The 13,153-nt window shown below is 35.4% G+C and overlaps 1 protein-coding gene across 1 annotated transcript; it reads right to left on the reverse strand.

Annotated features, from left to right (window-relative positions):
• Window positions 1-7,737: 7,737 nt before the first annotated feature.
• LOC145736589 (uncharacterized) lies at window positions 7,738-9,605 on the reverse strand. The gene is made up of 2 exons (XM_081991034.1): window positions 8,880-9,605; window positions 7,738-8,791 (listed from the first exon to the last, which is right to left on the reverse strand). The coding sequence occupies exons 1-2, from the start codon at window positions 8,941-8,943 to the stop codon at window positions 8,460-8,462; spliced, it is 396 nt and encodes a 131-aa protein (XP_081847160.1). The 5' UTR covers window positions 8,944-9,605; the 3' UTR covers window positions 7,738-8,459.
• Window positions 9,606-13,153: the final 3,548 nt, after the last annotated feature.

Genomic DNA, 13,153 nt, shown 5'->3' on the forward strand with positions numbered 1-13,153 from the left:
AAAAATTTTTACATGCGAAAATGTATGGCAATAAACTAAATAAATGAATAGTTAATATCTTAACTTTTCAGGAACTATGTAAAAATGCTTATTGTAATTTTGTTTGCGTCAAAAAACTTTTTGGATATGTTTCATCTAGGTAGTTTTAAGAAAAATTGTAGGGGAAATCTACTTTAAATAAAGAGTCTAAGGGTATTATAAAAAATAACGCCCTACACATTATTTCGTAGATAATTGATCTTAATAGGTGTCATTATTGATGAAACCATAGCCCTGTCGGATATTAAATAATAAAAATTGGAAATAAGTTATCAAGTCTATTTCCAAGGTTTTGACTAACATTTCTTTATTGATACCCTTTAAAATCTACCTTTAAAGCCAAAAATTAAGGGTTTTAGTCAAGTTTCATGATTGTTGTCACTGATTTTTACATTTCCACATAAAAAAGTAGTTTTTCAGCGTTGTAATTGCCTTCAAAATGTTGAAAATGGCTCAGAAATCTGTAATTGGTCTATCATCTATTAATGTTCCAGATTTCGGCTATCATTTTCTTGTTGGTAGTTAGTATAGTTTAAAATGTATCTTAAAAGCCAAAAATTAAGCCTTTAGTCGAGTTTCATGATTGTTGTTTTTGATTTTTACATTTCCAGGTAAAAATGGTTTTGAAGGTTTGAAATTGCCTATAAAATGTTGATAATTGGCTCAAAGGCTTCTATGTTTTTGAATAAAAATTTGGTATTATAGCCAACTTTTACAATTACCACATTCAAAAAAAGAAACCGGAAAGTACAGGTGTGAGTTGTGTAGGCTTTTAGCCTCCATAAAATGTTAAGTTATATGTATGTACTGGCAAAAGTTCACCTAGCAAGTTTTAGATTGCATACCTAACCCTTTAATTAGGAATACCCAATGTTTATACTTAAGTCATGTAGTGCAAGTAAGTCAAGCAACTATTTTTTTACAAAATTGTTAGAAATAAAATGCTCGAGTTCAGTTCTATATTATTAAGCTCACTTTGTAACTCGTCTGAAAAAAATCTGGTTTTTAAAAACCATTACATTTAGTTTGTAAATTTAACTAGTAAAAATAAATGCAATGTTTTATTGCTCTATTTTACCCTGGTATACTTTGCTAAACCGAAATGACACCTGGTTTTAGTTTTATTGAAAGCAGATAAGGTTTCTAGTCTAACCAAAAGCGACTTTTATGACTTTCTATCCTAATAAATTGTTAGGCGCCCTTTGAAGACATCCCAGACAATGTTTTGTCTTGCAGAACTTGGACTGCAAATACAAGGTGGCCAAATGAAATAATATCGCTTCAGTCAAAAATGTTATGTGATAAACTCAAAATGATAAGTCAACATGGGCAGCACTTGCGTAAATTGCAGCACTGTTCGTAGTTTATGATTGAATTGTTTAATTGGTTGAAAAAGCTGCTTTTGCTATGCTTTCTCTTGACTTTGATTTTTAAATCCGTAGGTGCGGAGGATACAAAAATAAATTATGTATATAATGTACGACAAATAAGACTACCATTTTAAACTAAACTGTCTCCTTTAATCCCCCGTTTCCAACTGACCGACCCACAAGTGCTATAAATAACTGATAAACCTAAAACTAATAAATTCCATTGGATTCGGACCCTAACATATTTATGTACATATACTACAATGTAAAACGTCAGCTAAACTGTGAAGTTTGACTTCTACTACATTTCAACTCCCAAAAACCAAAATTATCTGCTATTCAATCGATGACCGTATATCACAGCATATAAATTTATCCAAGTTGTATTTTTGTCAAAGCGGTTCAGAGCCTTCAATACGCTTTTTAAACTGATGCTAAAAAACCTTCTAAATGCTCTTGAAGTCGTCTAAAAAGATTTCAAAAGCTTCCAAAACAGTTTAGAAGCTTCCAAATGCTCCTGAAGCAGCATAGCATCAAAATATTTCAAAACCGTCTAAAAATAAAAAATAAAATAATTAAATTAATATATTAATAAATTAAATTAAATTAATTAACTATTTAAATTACTAGACACGTAGTGTCTGAGTTCAGTTCCATATTATTAAGCTCATTTTGTAACTTGGCCGAAATAAAATTGTGTTTTTTAAAAACCATTATTTTGTTTGCCACTAAAGCATTTTTAGGAGCATATAAAAATGTTATTACACGCCAGGCGGCAAAGACATTTTTCGGACAATTTTGCCCCAATTACCTGTCAAAACGCTAATTTACAACCCTGTCTAGTCTAGTTTACAGCTCTAGGGAAGTCACGTTGCTTGAAATACTTTTCAAAGGGTCGTAAAAACCAAACAAAAAGAAAACATTAAGTCAAAGGAGTCAAAGCCGCCGAAACGTGCAATCCATGGCCGTCTTGATTGAATTTCGTCTCTAGCTTTCACCTTGAACCTTACGTTTTGTTTTTTTTTTGTTTTGTTTGTTGTATTAGCCATCATCAGAGCGCGTCATTTGTTTTGTTTAGTTTTTTTTGGTTTGGGTGTGTGTGTTTACACCGCGATTTTTAGGCCGTAACTCACTGAAATTAAGAGAAAAAAAAAGCACGATTAAAACAGACCACTCGCCCACCAGGGGAGTTTTTGCAAACACTTCCTTAATACGACCTTGTCTGTCACCTGTCAAATTATTTGTCGACCTGTCACTGTCACCTTGACAGTAACCAATTAAGTTTGTACATATCAAAAATACTGTTTTTTTTTGCATTTTTACTTTAAGTTAGGTTATTCAGAAGTATGATGGTAGGGTTTTTTTAAATTAATTTCCTTAAGGATGAAATTTGCTTAAAATGTTTTCCTTTTCTAATGGATTTTTAAGTTCATTCACAAATAATTTTTTATTTTTGTACTAGGTTTGATTGTAATTTAGAAACCCTTTCACCCCCCTTCTGAGTGAAGGTTAGGGAGAGTGTGAGGAGCTCTGTAAATTCCTTGGAAATTTTTTTTTTATTTATTAATTTCTTTAACGGTGAAATTTGCTTCAAAAGTAAAACCATCTCACATGATCAAAAAAAAAAGTACGGCACTGCTTGTTATAAAAATATCATGGATTTTTCCATTTTCCGTTGAATGTTTAATTTTGAAGGAAAAAGGTTTCTTGGAATTTTTTTTTCCGACCCACCGATTTCGAGTAATCGAAATTCGAACTTATCGAGGCAATAAACTAATTGTAAGCTACAAAGAACTAAACATTTGTTAAAAAATTATAATAATTGATCAAAATGGTGTCCTTTGACTTCAATGCATTTTCTGCAACGTTGGACTAAAGAATTAACTGCTCGTAAAATTGGCAACCTTTTTTTTTTTTGTTAAAAAACACCCTCTCTTTCCCAAAAGTCGCATTTTCTGGATATAGTTTATAGAGCAAACTGGAATTATTTTGGGACGTAGAATACGTGGTTAAAATTTGTGTAATAAAACCTGAATCACCCTGTATATAACTCACGCATTTCCAAAACCACACCTCACCACCTCCACCAACCCCCCACCAAGAGTGGGCCAATGCACAAGTTTCAGTTTCAGTCAGTCAACGGTCGGAGTCGGACGCTACGTTATTTTCGGGTGACTGTATTTTTTTTGTTTTTTCTCTCTGGAAAAATTAATATGGATTGGACTCAGAGTAAACATTTGAACGCTCGGTATAATCCGTACAACAGACCGGTGTACAGTGTGAACTATCCACCACAACCCACACCCTCACCCAGTCCCAAACAGTCCGAGAAGTGTGGTTTGGTGTACAAGAGTGCTTCCCTCCTCATCGAGCACAACAATTTGAGTAACCCCCAGTATTATTATGATACACCCATGAATGAGGAGGAGGTGAGTCAGAGTGAGATACTGGATTTGGATAGTCAGAAAATGGTCAGTCAAACGTGGGAGAAGGAAAAGGAGGGACATACCGTGCAGGGGATGATTAGTTTGGGGAATAATCAACCAACAGGTTACCAAGGGGAGTTTGTGGTTGATGGTGGTTCTAGCGAGGGTGTTTCAGAGTGTTTTAGTGGTTATGAGGCTCCGGCACCGCCACCACTAGCTCCTGCTCCCACCAAGAGTACCAACTGGAAGAGTAACGAAGCACGCAGACCGAAAACCTACAATTGCACCGCGTGCAACAAGTGGTTCACCAGTTCCGGACATTTAAAGAGACACTACAACACCACGTTGCACAAGAAAGCGGTTAAATCTAGTAGGCTGCCTGATCCAGCTATCATGCCCATCAGCGCCCATCACCATCCAGCTAGGAATTCCTCGGCTAGTAAGGATAATAGTCAGGAGGATTCGAGGAGCAGCGACAGCGTGGTGGATGTGGTGCCTATCTTGGCGGAGCAGTACCCAAACGAGTTGGCCTCCCACGTTACGCAGGATACGTTTACCACCAGCAGTACTACGGGTGATTTGGATGTGAGCCAGCCTTTGCCCAGTTTTGCGCAGGTTCTGGCGGAACTACATGGGTATGCGAACGTGGCTGGTATGGGACAGTACTACTGTCCTCTTCAGGAATACCCTCATCCTGTAATAATGGAGAATTACACCACCAATTTGACAACTGAATTTGGAGGACTAACCACCTTAGGAATTAATGAGGTGGAGGTGTTGTTGACCAATTTGGAGGAGGAACAAAAGGAGAATTCTCCCCCTCGTGCTTCGGAGGAGCGGAAAATCAAATGTTACGACTGTGATAAGGTGTTCAATCGTCCCTGTTATCTCACTCAACACAACAACACCTTCCATAGTGGTGATAAACCGTTCAAGTGTTCCCGGTGCGGTAAACGGTTTCCTGATGATGAAACCTACAAACGACATACGAAGAAACACACGGGCGATAAACCGCACAAGTGCGATACGTGCCCAAAAACGTTTAATTACAAAGCGGATTTGAGAAGGCACTTGTGCTGTCACACGGGCAGGAAACCGTACGCGTGCGAGATATGCGGCAAGGGCTTTATCAGGAAGGATCACATGATCAAGCACGTGGACACGCATACCAGGAAGAGGGAGAAAATGGCCGCCATCCGTAACTAAAGCGCCCGCGCGCACTGTTGTTTCTTGAGCCACTCGGTATATATAATTTTTAGTTCACTCTGTATATTTTATTTTTTTTTTACCTTTAAAAATTGTTTTTGACAGTTTTTATGGCCACTAACCTAACCTAATAGTTTTTTAACACTCTCGTTTAAAATTATTTTTTTAGGACACTGACATAACCCTATATTTTTAGGATATTTTTTGCAAAAAATTAATTTTTTGGACACTAAACTAAAATTGTGAAAAAAATCAGACAAAACCCCCCTCTCTTCACCCCTCTCAAGGGGAAAAAATTTGCTCAAAAAACAATTGCTTCGATTAAAATAACTCAAAACAATCAACAGCCACAGCAAGAGAAATTAATATTATATACCAGGTGTCCAAGAGCACCCTGGACATAGGAGATTAACATGGGAAAACGGTTTTGAATTTTTTGCGCCTGTACGGTTGATTTGATTGAAAAATCGTATTAATGAAGGTTGTAGTACCTATCACGGACTAGTTTTCTGTATTTTTTTCAGATCTCTAACTTGAGCCATTTCGTCGTAAAACACAAACAAAAATGAGAAAATTTTAACTTTTAGCCTGCACTGTATAGGCGGTTGTCGGGCAACGGGTAAACAGGTCATTGTTGCTCGACAACCGCTTATACAGTGCAGGTAAAAAGTTAAAATTTTCGCATTTTTGTTCGTGTTTTACGACGAAAAGGCTCAAGTTACAGATCTGAAAAAATACAGAAAACTAGCCCGTGATAGGTACTACAACTTTCATTAATACGATTTTTCAATCAAATCCACCGTACAGGCGCAAAAAAATCCGTTTTCCCATGTTAATCTCCTATGCCCAGGGCAGCTCTTGTACACCTGGTATGTATTTATTGGGTCAAAATAATACGATTTAGCACAACTTACCTTAGATGAAAAGTTAACGGAAACAGAAATACAGGAGATCAAAGTTATTTTTTTAAAATTCACTTTTTCGAATAACTCGCGATCCACTTGGAGTTTTTCGCTAAAATTAGGTATTCCAATGTTTCTGAGGGTGCTAGCTTATAGAGGGCGCCATCTACAATAAATGGTTTGCTTTTAAATCGCTCTAACTTTTTTCTGGTAAAGCGAAGTGACAACTGACATCAGAGTATCTGTTATCCAATATTTTCTGAACAGAAAAGGTGTACTTAGTTGGTAGGTCTTAGAGAGATCTTAGAGAATCAACCGTTTCCGAGATATTCGGAATTAAATTATTTGGTGCCATACATGATTGCAATTTGTCATCTTCTTGGAGGATGGAATTTAGCTCATTTTTCACTGCAAGTGAGAAATAACTAAAAATAAATAATAATAATAAATAAAAATATTCCGAATCGTTGAATTGGTCGGGGATACGAAATATCGTAGAATTACTTTGACTCCCTGTATATCTATTTTCGTTGACGATTGGTCTGAGGCAAGTTGTGCTAAATCGAATTATTTTGATCCCAGAAAGCCGCTATTAAATTATTTACCATTACTTAAGTTTTTTGAAAGTTATTTGAAAAATACTATTTTAAAAAAATTACTTTGACCCCCTGTATTTCTGTTTCCCTTGACTTTTCGTCTGAGGTAAGTTGTGGTAAATCGGATTATTTTGACCCAATAAATACGCCATTAAATTATTTACCATTGTATATATCTCATATTTATTTCCTAATAATGAAAAGGGCTATCGACCCTTTGGTTTTTCTGACCGTGATATAATACAATTATATTGGTATCAGATATTTGTAGAATATGAGTACAAAAAGAAAATACTTAGTTTCACGTTTTACCTATTATTTACAGTACCTATACAAAAATTAACATAAAAATTAGTCCATTTTTTAGGTAAAATATTCCAACACTGTATAAGGTGGAAAGTCGTAGCGATATAATGTAGTTGGTAAAGAGTCCTATTAATGCATGCTTTACCAATTCTTTTACTTTAATGAACGACTTTAATATAGGCACCCAAATATTTTTTTTTAATTGTATTAAACAAACAGGAATAGAGGCTATATGCCATTGTCTAAACTGCTTGAAAAAGCACTTAGTAACAGAATCATCAAATTTTTTGAAACTCACAAGCTTTTCACTGAATGTCAGTTTGGATTTCGTAATGAATAATCTACGACTATGGGTATCAATATACTTGTTGAATAAGTTAATACCAGTTTCGACGTTGGGGACTGCTTTGCGATCTAACAAAAGCCTTTGACTGCGTCTTATCTAATATTCTTGGTTTACAGTTAACACACAACAGTTCTCTTAAGAGAGAGTCAATTTGATACGTTCTTATTTGACGAGAGCTTATAGAGCGCACTTCGTGTCACATGATCACTCTGTTGCAAAATGGAATAATATCACGTTGACTAGTGTAATTTGACCTAAAGAATCATTTCTGAGATATTGTGTTGAAGGCGCTCGTTGTAAAATAGTATATTCTATATTAAGAGCGGAAAGGACATATATGCAGCGTGAGGCGAAGCCGAAGCAAGTTTAAATTTTCGCATTTTTGTTCGTGTTTAACGACAGAGATCTGAAAAAAATACAGAAAACTAGTTCGTGATAGGTACTACAACTTTCATTATTACGATTTTTCAATCAAATCAACCGTACAGACGCAAAAAAATCAAAACCGTTTTCCCATGTTAATCTCCTATGTCCAGGGTGCTTTTGGACACCTGGTATATCCATTTAATAAAATGGACTTTTTACAGTTTTTTTATCTGTCCGACTAAAAGGTTAATATTAACCACACTGTAGGTTTTTTTCATTTTTTGTGTCTGGGCTTTTCAACCATGTAGTATTGTCTAACTGAAGACAAAAGGTCACATCAGCAAAACTGTCAGGACTTAATGTTGTCAGGAGAAATTAATTAAAGTTTAGACCACCGTTTTGCTGACAAGTTCACCATTTTTATAAAATATCTAAGGAACGGTGCGATAGGTATATAGGTATAGGTATAGGGAAGTATTAACAATTAATTACTAGCCTTCTTGCGAGGAATTCAGAAATGAGATTAAAAACAGACTTCCATTTGAAAATCAAAAGTTGGTGTTTATTCTGACTGATCTGGCAACACCGGAAAGTTCAAAATATTTTAAATAGAGAGATTGGACCCAACCTAGGCTACACTCGAAATTTCAACAAAAAATATTGAGTTGTTCTCTAGATACTTCTAATTAACCATCACCGTGAATCACCCTATATAGTATATTATTCCTAGAAAAAATAAGTTTCAAAATTGTTGCTGTTCTGGTGGCTGTAACGAGTTGGCAGTAAATAAAGCAAACATGGTATTTTCAAACAATTTTATTCTTACAATCTAACAATCTTATCTTAACATGTTCCTCAGCAGGGCTATAATTAATTGGTCTGCAAAAAGAAGAAAATAATTATTATTTAAAAAATATATGCTTTATTGCTGAAAGCTTACTATTGGTAAGTCGAAGGCCACCTCCACGGCCTCGCCCACCTCCACGGCCTCCTCGCCCACCTCCACGCCCACGGCTCCGGCCTGCACCTCCACGGCCTCCTCGCCCACGGCTCCGGCCTGCACCTGCAGGGCCTCCTCGCCCACCTCCACGCCCACGGCTCCGGCCTGCACCTGCAGGGCCACTAGCACCTGCAAGTGCCCCCCTGCACCTGTAAGTGCTGTGCACGCTGGCCTGTTGACCAGGCTCGGGCCGCTGCGGGCGTGGTTGTTCCTTCACTTCCTCCACCATCGATCCTGCAAAAAAAAAAAAAATACAAATTTTTCCGATTTATTTAAGTTTTGGTGGTGCGATAAATTTGTTGTAAATGTTAATTCTACATACCATCGGACAACAAAATGTCCTCATCCTCCTCAGGGATGGATGCCAGACTAAATTCTGGCATCATCCCTTCACCCCCAGTATTATTTTCGCTCCTGAAACAATTTGGTAATGTAATTGAAAAGCGGGTAATTTAAACAACCAACAATGTAGTCTAGTCTAGTGATCGACCGATATGAAATTTTGGACCCATACTGTTTTTCCTTCCCAAAATTGGTAGCTTTTAATTCTTTATAAAAAAATGTCGGCCCCGCGAGGCAGATATTTTATACATATATCGGCCGCTATATCGGTATCGGTATCGGTCGATCACTACTAGTCTAATTTTACTAAATTAAACGATGGGCAATTAAAACATATCGCTTAAACTTCAAAATATTTTAACTGAAATTTCTTTGAAAGAAATCTAGCGGTTTCTTTCAATTTGCCAGCAATTTAGTTACTTAACACCAGATATCATTGATGCTAGACCAGTATTTAATTACTTACATTTTTCCAGCAACCACCTCTCACTTCAACAAACCAAATAGAAATGAATGCACTATCCAGCAAAATAACTGACGCCGGACAAAATTGGAATGGCCGAAACTTTAAAATAAACAAAGACAAAAGACAAAAATTATAAGAAAGACGAAGAACGAACATTTTTGACCGTTACACAAAGCGTGCCGACTTTTTTGTCGGCAAATTAATCCGTGCTTTCCGCGAATTTTTTAAATCTGAATATCGTATGCGCTGGCTTGCTAGAGTAGTGAATTCAAATTTACCGCCCTCTGACGGGGTGTAAGGAGTTCTCACTACCCTGTAAAGATACTTCATTATGAACCCTATAAATGTACCAAAGGGGGTTGTGATACTATGATTAGTTTTGGATTAATTTGAATCTGAATGTCATATGCGCTGGCTTGCTAGACTAGGGAATTCCAAATTGCCGCCCTCTGACGGGGTGTAAAGAGTTCTCACTACCCTCTAAAGATACTTCATTATGAGCTCTATAAATGTACCAAAGGGGGTTGTGATACTATGATTAGTTTTGGATTAATTTGAATCTGAATATCGTATGCGCTGGCTTGCTAGAGTAGTGAATTCAAATTTGCCGCCCTCTGACGGGGTGTAAGGAGTTCTCACTACCCTCTAAAGATACTTCATTATGAGCCCTATAAATGTACCAAAGGGGGTTGTGATACTATGATTAGTTTTGGATTAATTTGAATCTGAATATCGTATGCGCTGGCTTGCTAGAGTAGTGAATTCAAATTTGCCGCCCTCTGACGGGGTGTAAGGAGTTCTCACTACCCTCTAAAGATACTTCATTATGAGCCCTATAAATGTACCAAAGGGGGTTGTGATACTATGATTAGTTTTGGATTAATTTGAATCTGAATATCGTATGCGCTGGCTTGCTAGAGTAGTGAATTCAAATTTGCCGCCCTCTGACGGGGTGTAAGGAGTTCTCACTACCCTCTAAAGATACTTCATTATGAACCCTATAAACGTACCAAAGGGGGTTTTTTATTATTATTATTATTATTAGGAATAGTATTATTGAACGCGCTTATATGTAGATCGTAGATGTGGCAACGCTGCAAAACCTGATATACACCATACAGGGTAGGTAAGAAGCCTGTTTGTTGGTTTTGTTGTTGATTGTGCAGATGTTAAGCGTTAAATAGATATATGTGGAATTATAGATATAAAAGGAGAATGCTGGAAATAAAGGTATGCAAATATGTTGTTCTAAAATGTCCTGTGGATAGTGAAAGAACGAAGTAACTGCTCACAATGTTTATTTAACACATTTTAAGTGAAGAAAAAAATAAGTCCGACGCCACTGACCCATCGGACATCCTCGGCTCCGGCTTGCTGGAATTCGGCTTGCTGCCTTCACACCAGTAGATTACAATGGCAATTTCATACCTAACCTGAATAAATTCTGCTGATGCATCACTTGTATACATTACTAAAAATTTTTCTAGTCTGACAATTTTTTAAGGGTGGTTCAACTAACAAATTGGTCCTATTTCACAGATCTGTATCCTGTATATGCTGAATACTTCACTAATTTTCCATGTGGATAAGAAAATACAACTTTTATGAAGAAATTGACCTAAGCGAAGAACAAATTACCCACTAAGAAGATTGCAACAAATTAATCAAGTTGAAGAGTGAAATTGTGTGCAATGGGTTCAACTACTTACATTAGAACAGTGAATAAAAAAGCAAGTTTTAAGGTCAGTATATTGATTTTACTTAAATTAACATTCAAATGAACCCAATGCAGTTTTCATTATTGTTTTATGTTTAACACAATAATTAATATTATACTCTTTAACATTTTAATAAACTGCATTGCACAACTTTGAGTTAATATGTATTATGCAGTGTCTTTGTAAAGTAGGTACTGCATAAATTTGATGAAATGGAAAGGACTTAAGCCTAGTTTATAAAACAAAATTTAATTTTAGTAATAGTATTTATATTAGTACTAAGAATAGAACCAATGTTATGACGGAAGGAGATTATAGAATAAGTTATTTAAATTTAGAATTAGTAATAACTGAATTCACTTTAAAAAGCAAAATTTTTTATGGCTAATATTAAAATTAAATATTTTTGCCTTTTTCGGACCTGCAGTATGGTTAACCTGGCATTGACAGATGAATATTATCACAAAAATTATAGTTTTTAGGTACAGGACCTTATTAACTTTTTCGTTTTTGTTTTGGGTTCCGGCTTAAAGAAAAAGGATTGCAGCTACAAGCTACAACTTTTTATTTAATATTTACTATTTATGTACTGGCACTTGTCAGTCTATATGTCATGTAATAACCTCCATAAACTTATCATTTATAATCACCTTCAATTTTTACAGTGAATACTAATACTTAAACTAAATTTTGTTCTATAAATTGGGCTTTACTTTTTGCAAAAACACTTGGAACCTTATTTTTATAGGATGTTTTGGATTCTTTGAACAATTCTTCACATATTTCATGCAACATACTCCATACTGATATTCAATTGTTTTTAAACAAATGTCAAAAACACTTTTCAAAATTATAGGTCCCACAAATTTTACTTTACTTTTTTCTAAAAAAATTAAAATCAGCTGTTCAAAATGAACTGTTACAACAACAATAACCAAGACGGTTTACTATCATTTTACATTTTTTTTTTAAATGTCATTAATAATTTTTGGGGATGTTATTCTGATTTATTTGAACATTATTGGTTTCAAATTATCAATATTTCCAGGACAATTGTGGTACAAGTTGCATGGATCAATACATTTGTTTCTAGAATCCAAAATACAATAATAAAGAAGTGTTGCCATTTAAAAGATCAAAAATATTTTAAATACCCAGTTTTTGGGCCCTGTATAATTCCAATTCATATAACACAAGCAGCAGTTATAAAGCATAAAATTAAAAACATCCAAGGCTTTTGGTGAAAAGTTTGAGTCTTTAATTTTATTGAACTTATGCAGTATGCATGTTACAAAAGCACTGTATGTAGTGTTATCTAAATGCATGTTTGAAGGAACAGTAATAATCCAATTCATATAAGTGTCAATTTTTCAGATCAAATGATGGCTACGAAATTACTTATATGATACGACATTTGCTTATCTAGTACCATAATGGTAAAGCAAACATACAGGGTGTTAAAAATTCGATGCATTAGCCGAGGCATTAGCATTGCTATCTCAGAACTCAAAAACTCAAATTTCTATTTTATTTTTTTACCACTTTAATCAATGGCACCTTCTGGAGGCACTTTTTTATGCTCTTCAAGAAAATAGTTTTAGTTTTCAGCTCAGATGTAACGTTTTTAGATACCAACATCAACTTCAAATTTTCAGATACGGACCTCAACTTTTTATTTCATTTTTCAGTAGCCACAGACCTTCTGACACTAATAATGGGTCACACTTGTCAAAAAAATAAACCTAGTGTACCTACTCGTATTATGTATTTGGTATTGTACCGTCGTACTCCTTAATGACACACTTCTTGTACAACACTGTATATTGTTTACAAACAATAAACTGACACTGACACTTAAGCTCGTAATCTGACAACTTCGACTTCACTACAACCATCAACTCAACAGCTGCTTATATAGGCTTCCATGGTTTCTAGAAAGTTCCCAAATATTCATGAAATTGACTTTCTCTCTCACACTCATTAAGCTATAACATAAATCTCTCTCTATATAAGCAACGGAGCCAGGATTTTCTAGAACACAGACAAAAGAATGTAGAACGTAAACAAAGC

This window comes from Ips typographus, linkage group LG12, assembly GCF_016097725.1.
Source record: "Ips typographus isolate SLU linkage group LG12, UJ_Ityp_2.0, whole genome shotgun sequence".
In the NCBI taxonomy this organism is placed as follows: domain Eukaryota; kingdom Metazoa; phylum Arthropoda; class Insecta; order Coleoptera; family Curculionidae; genus Ips; species Ips typographus.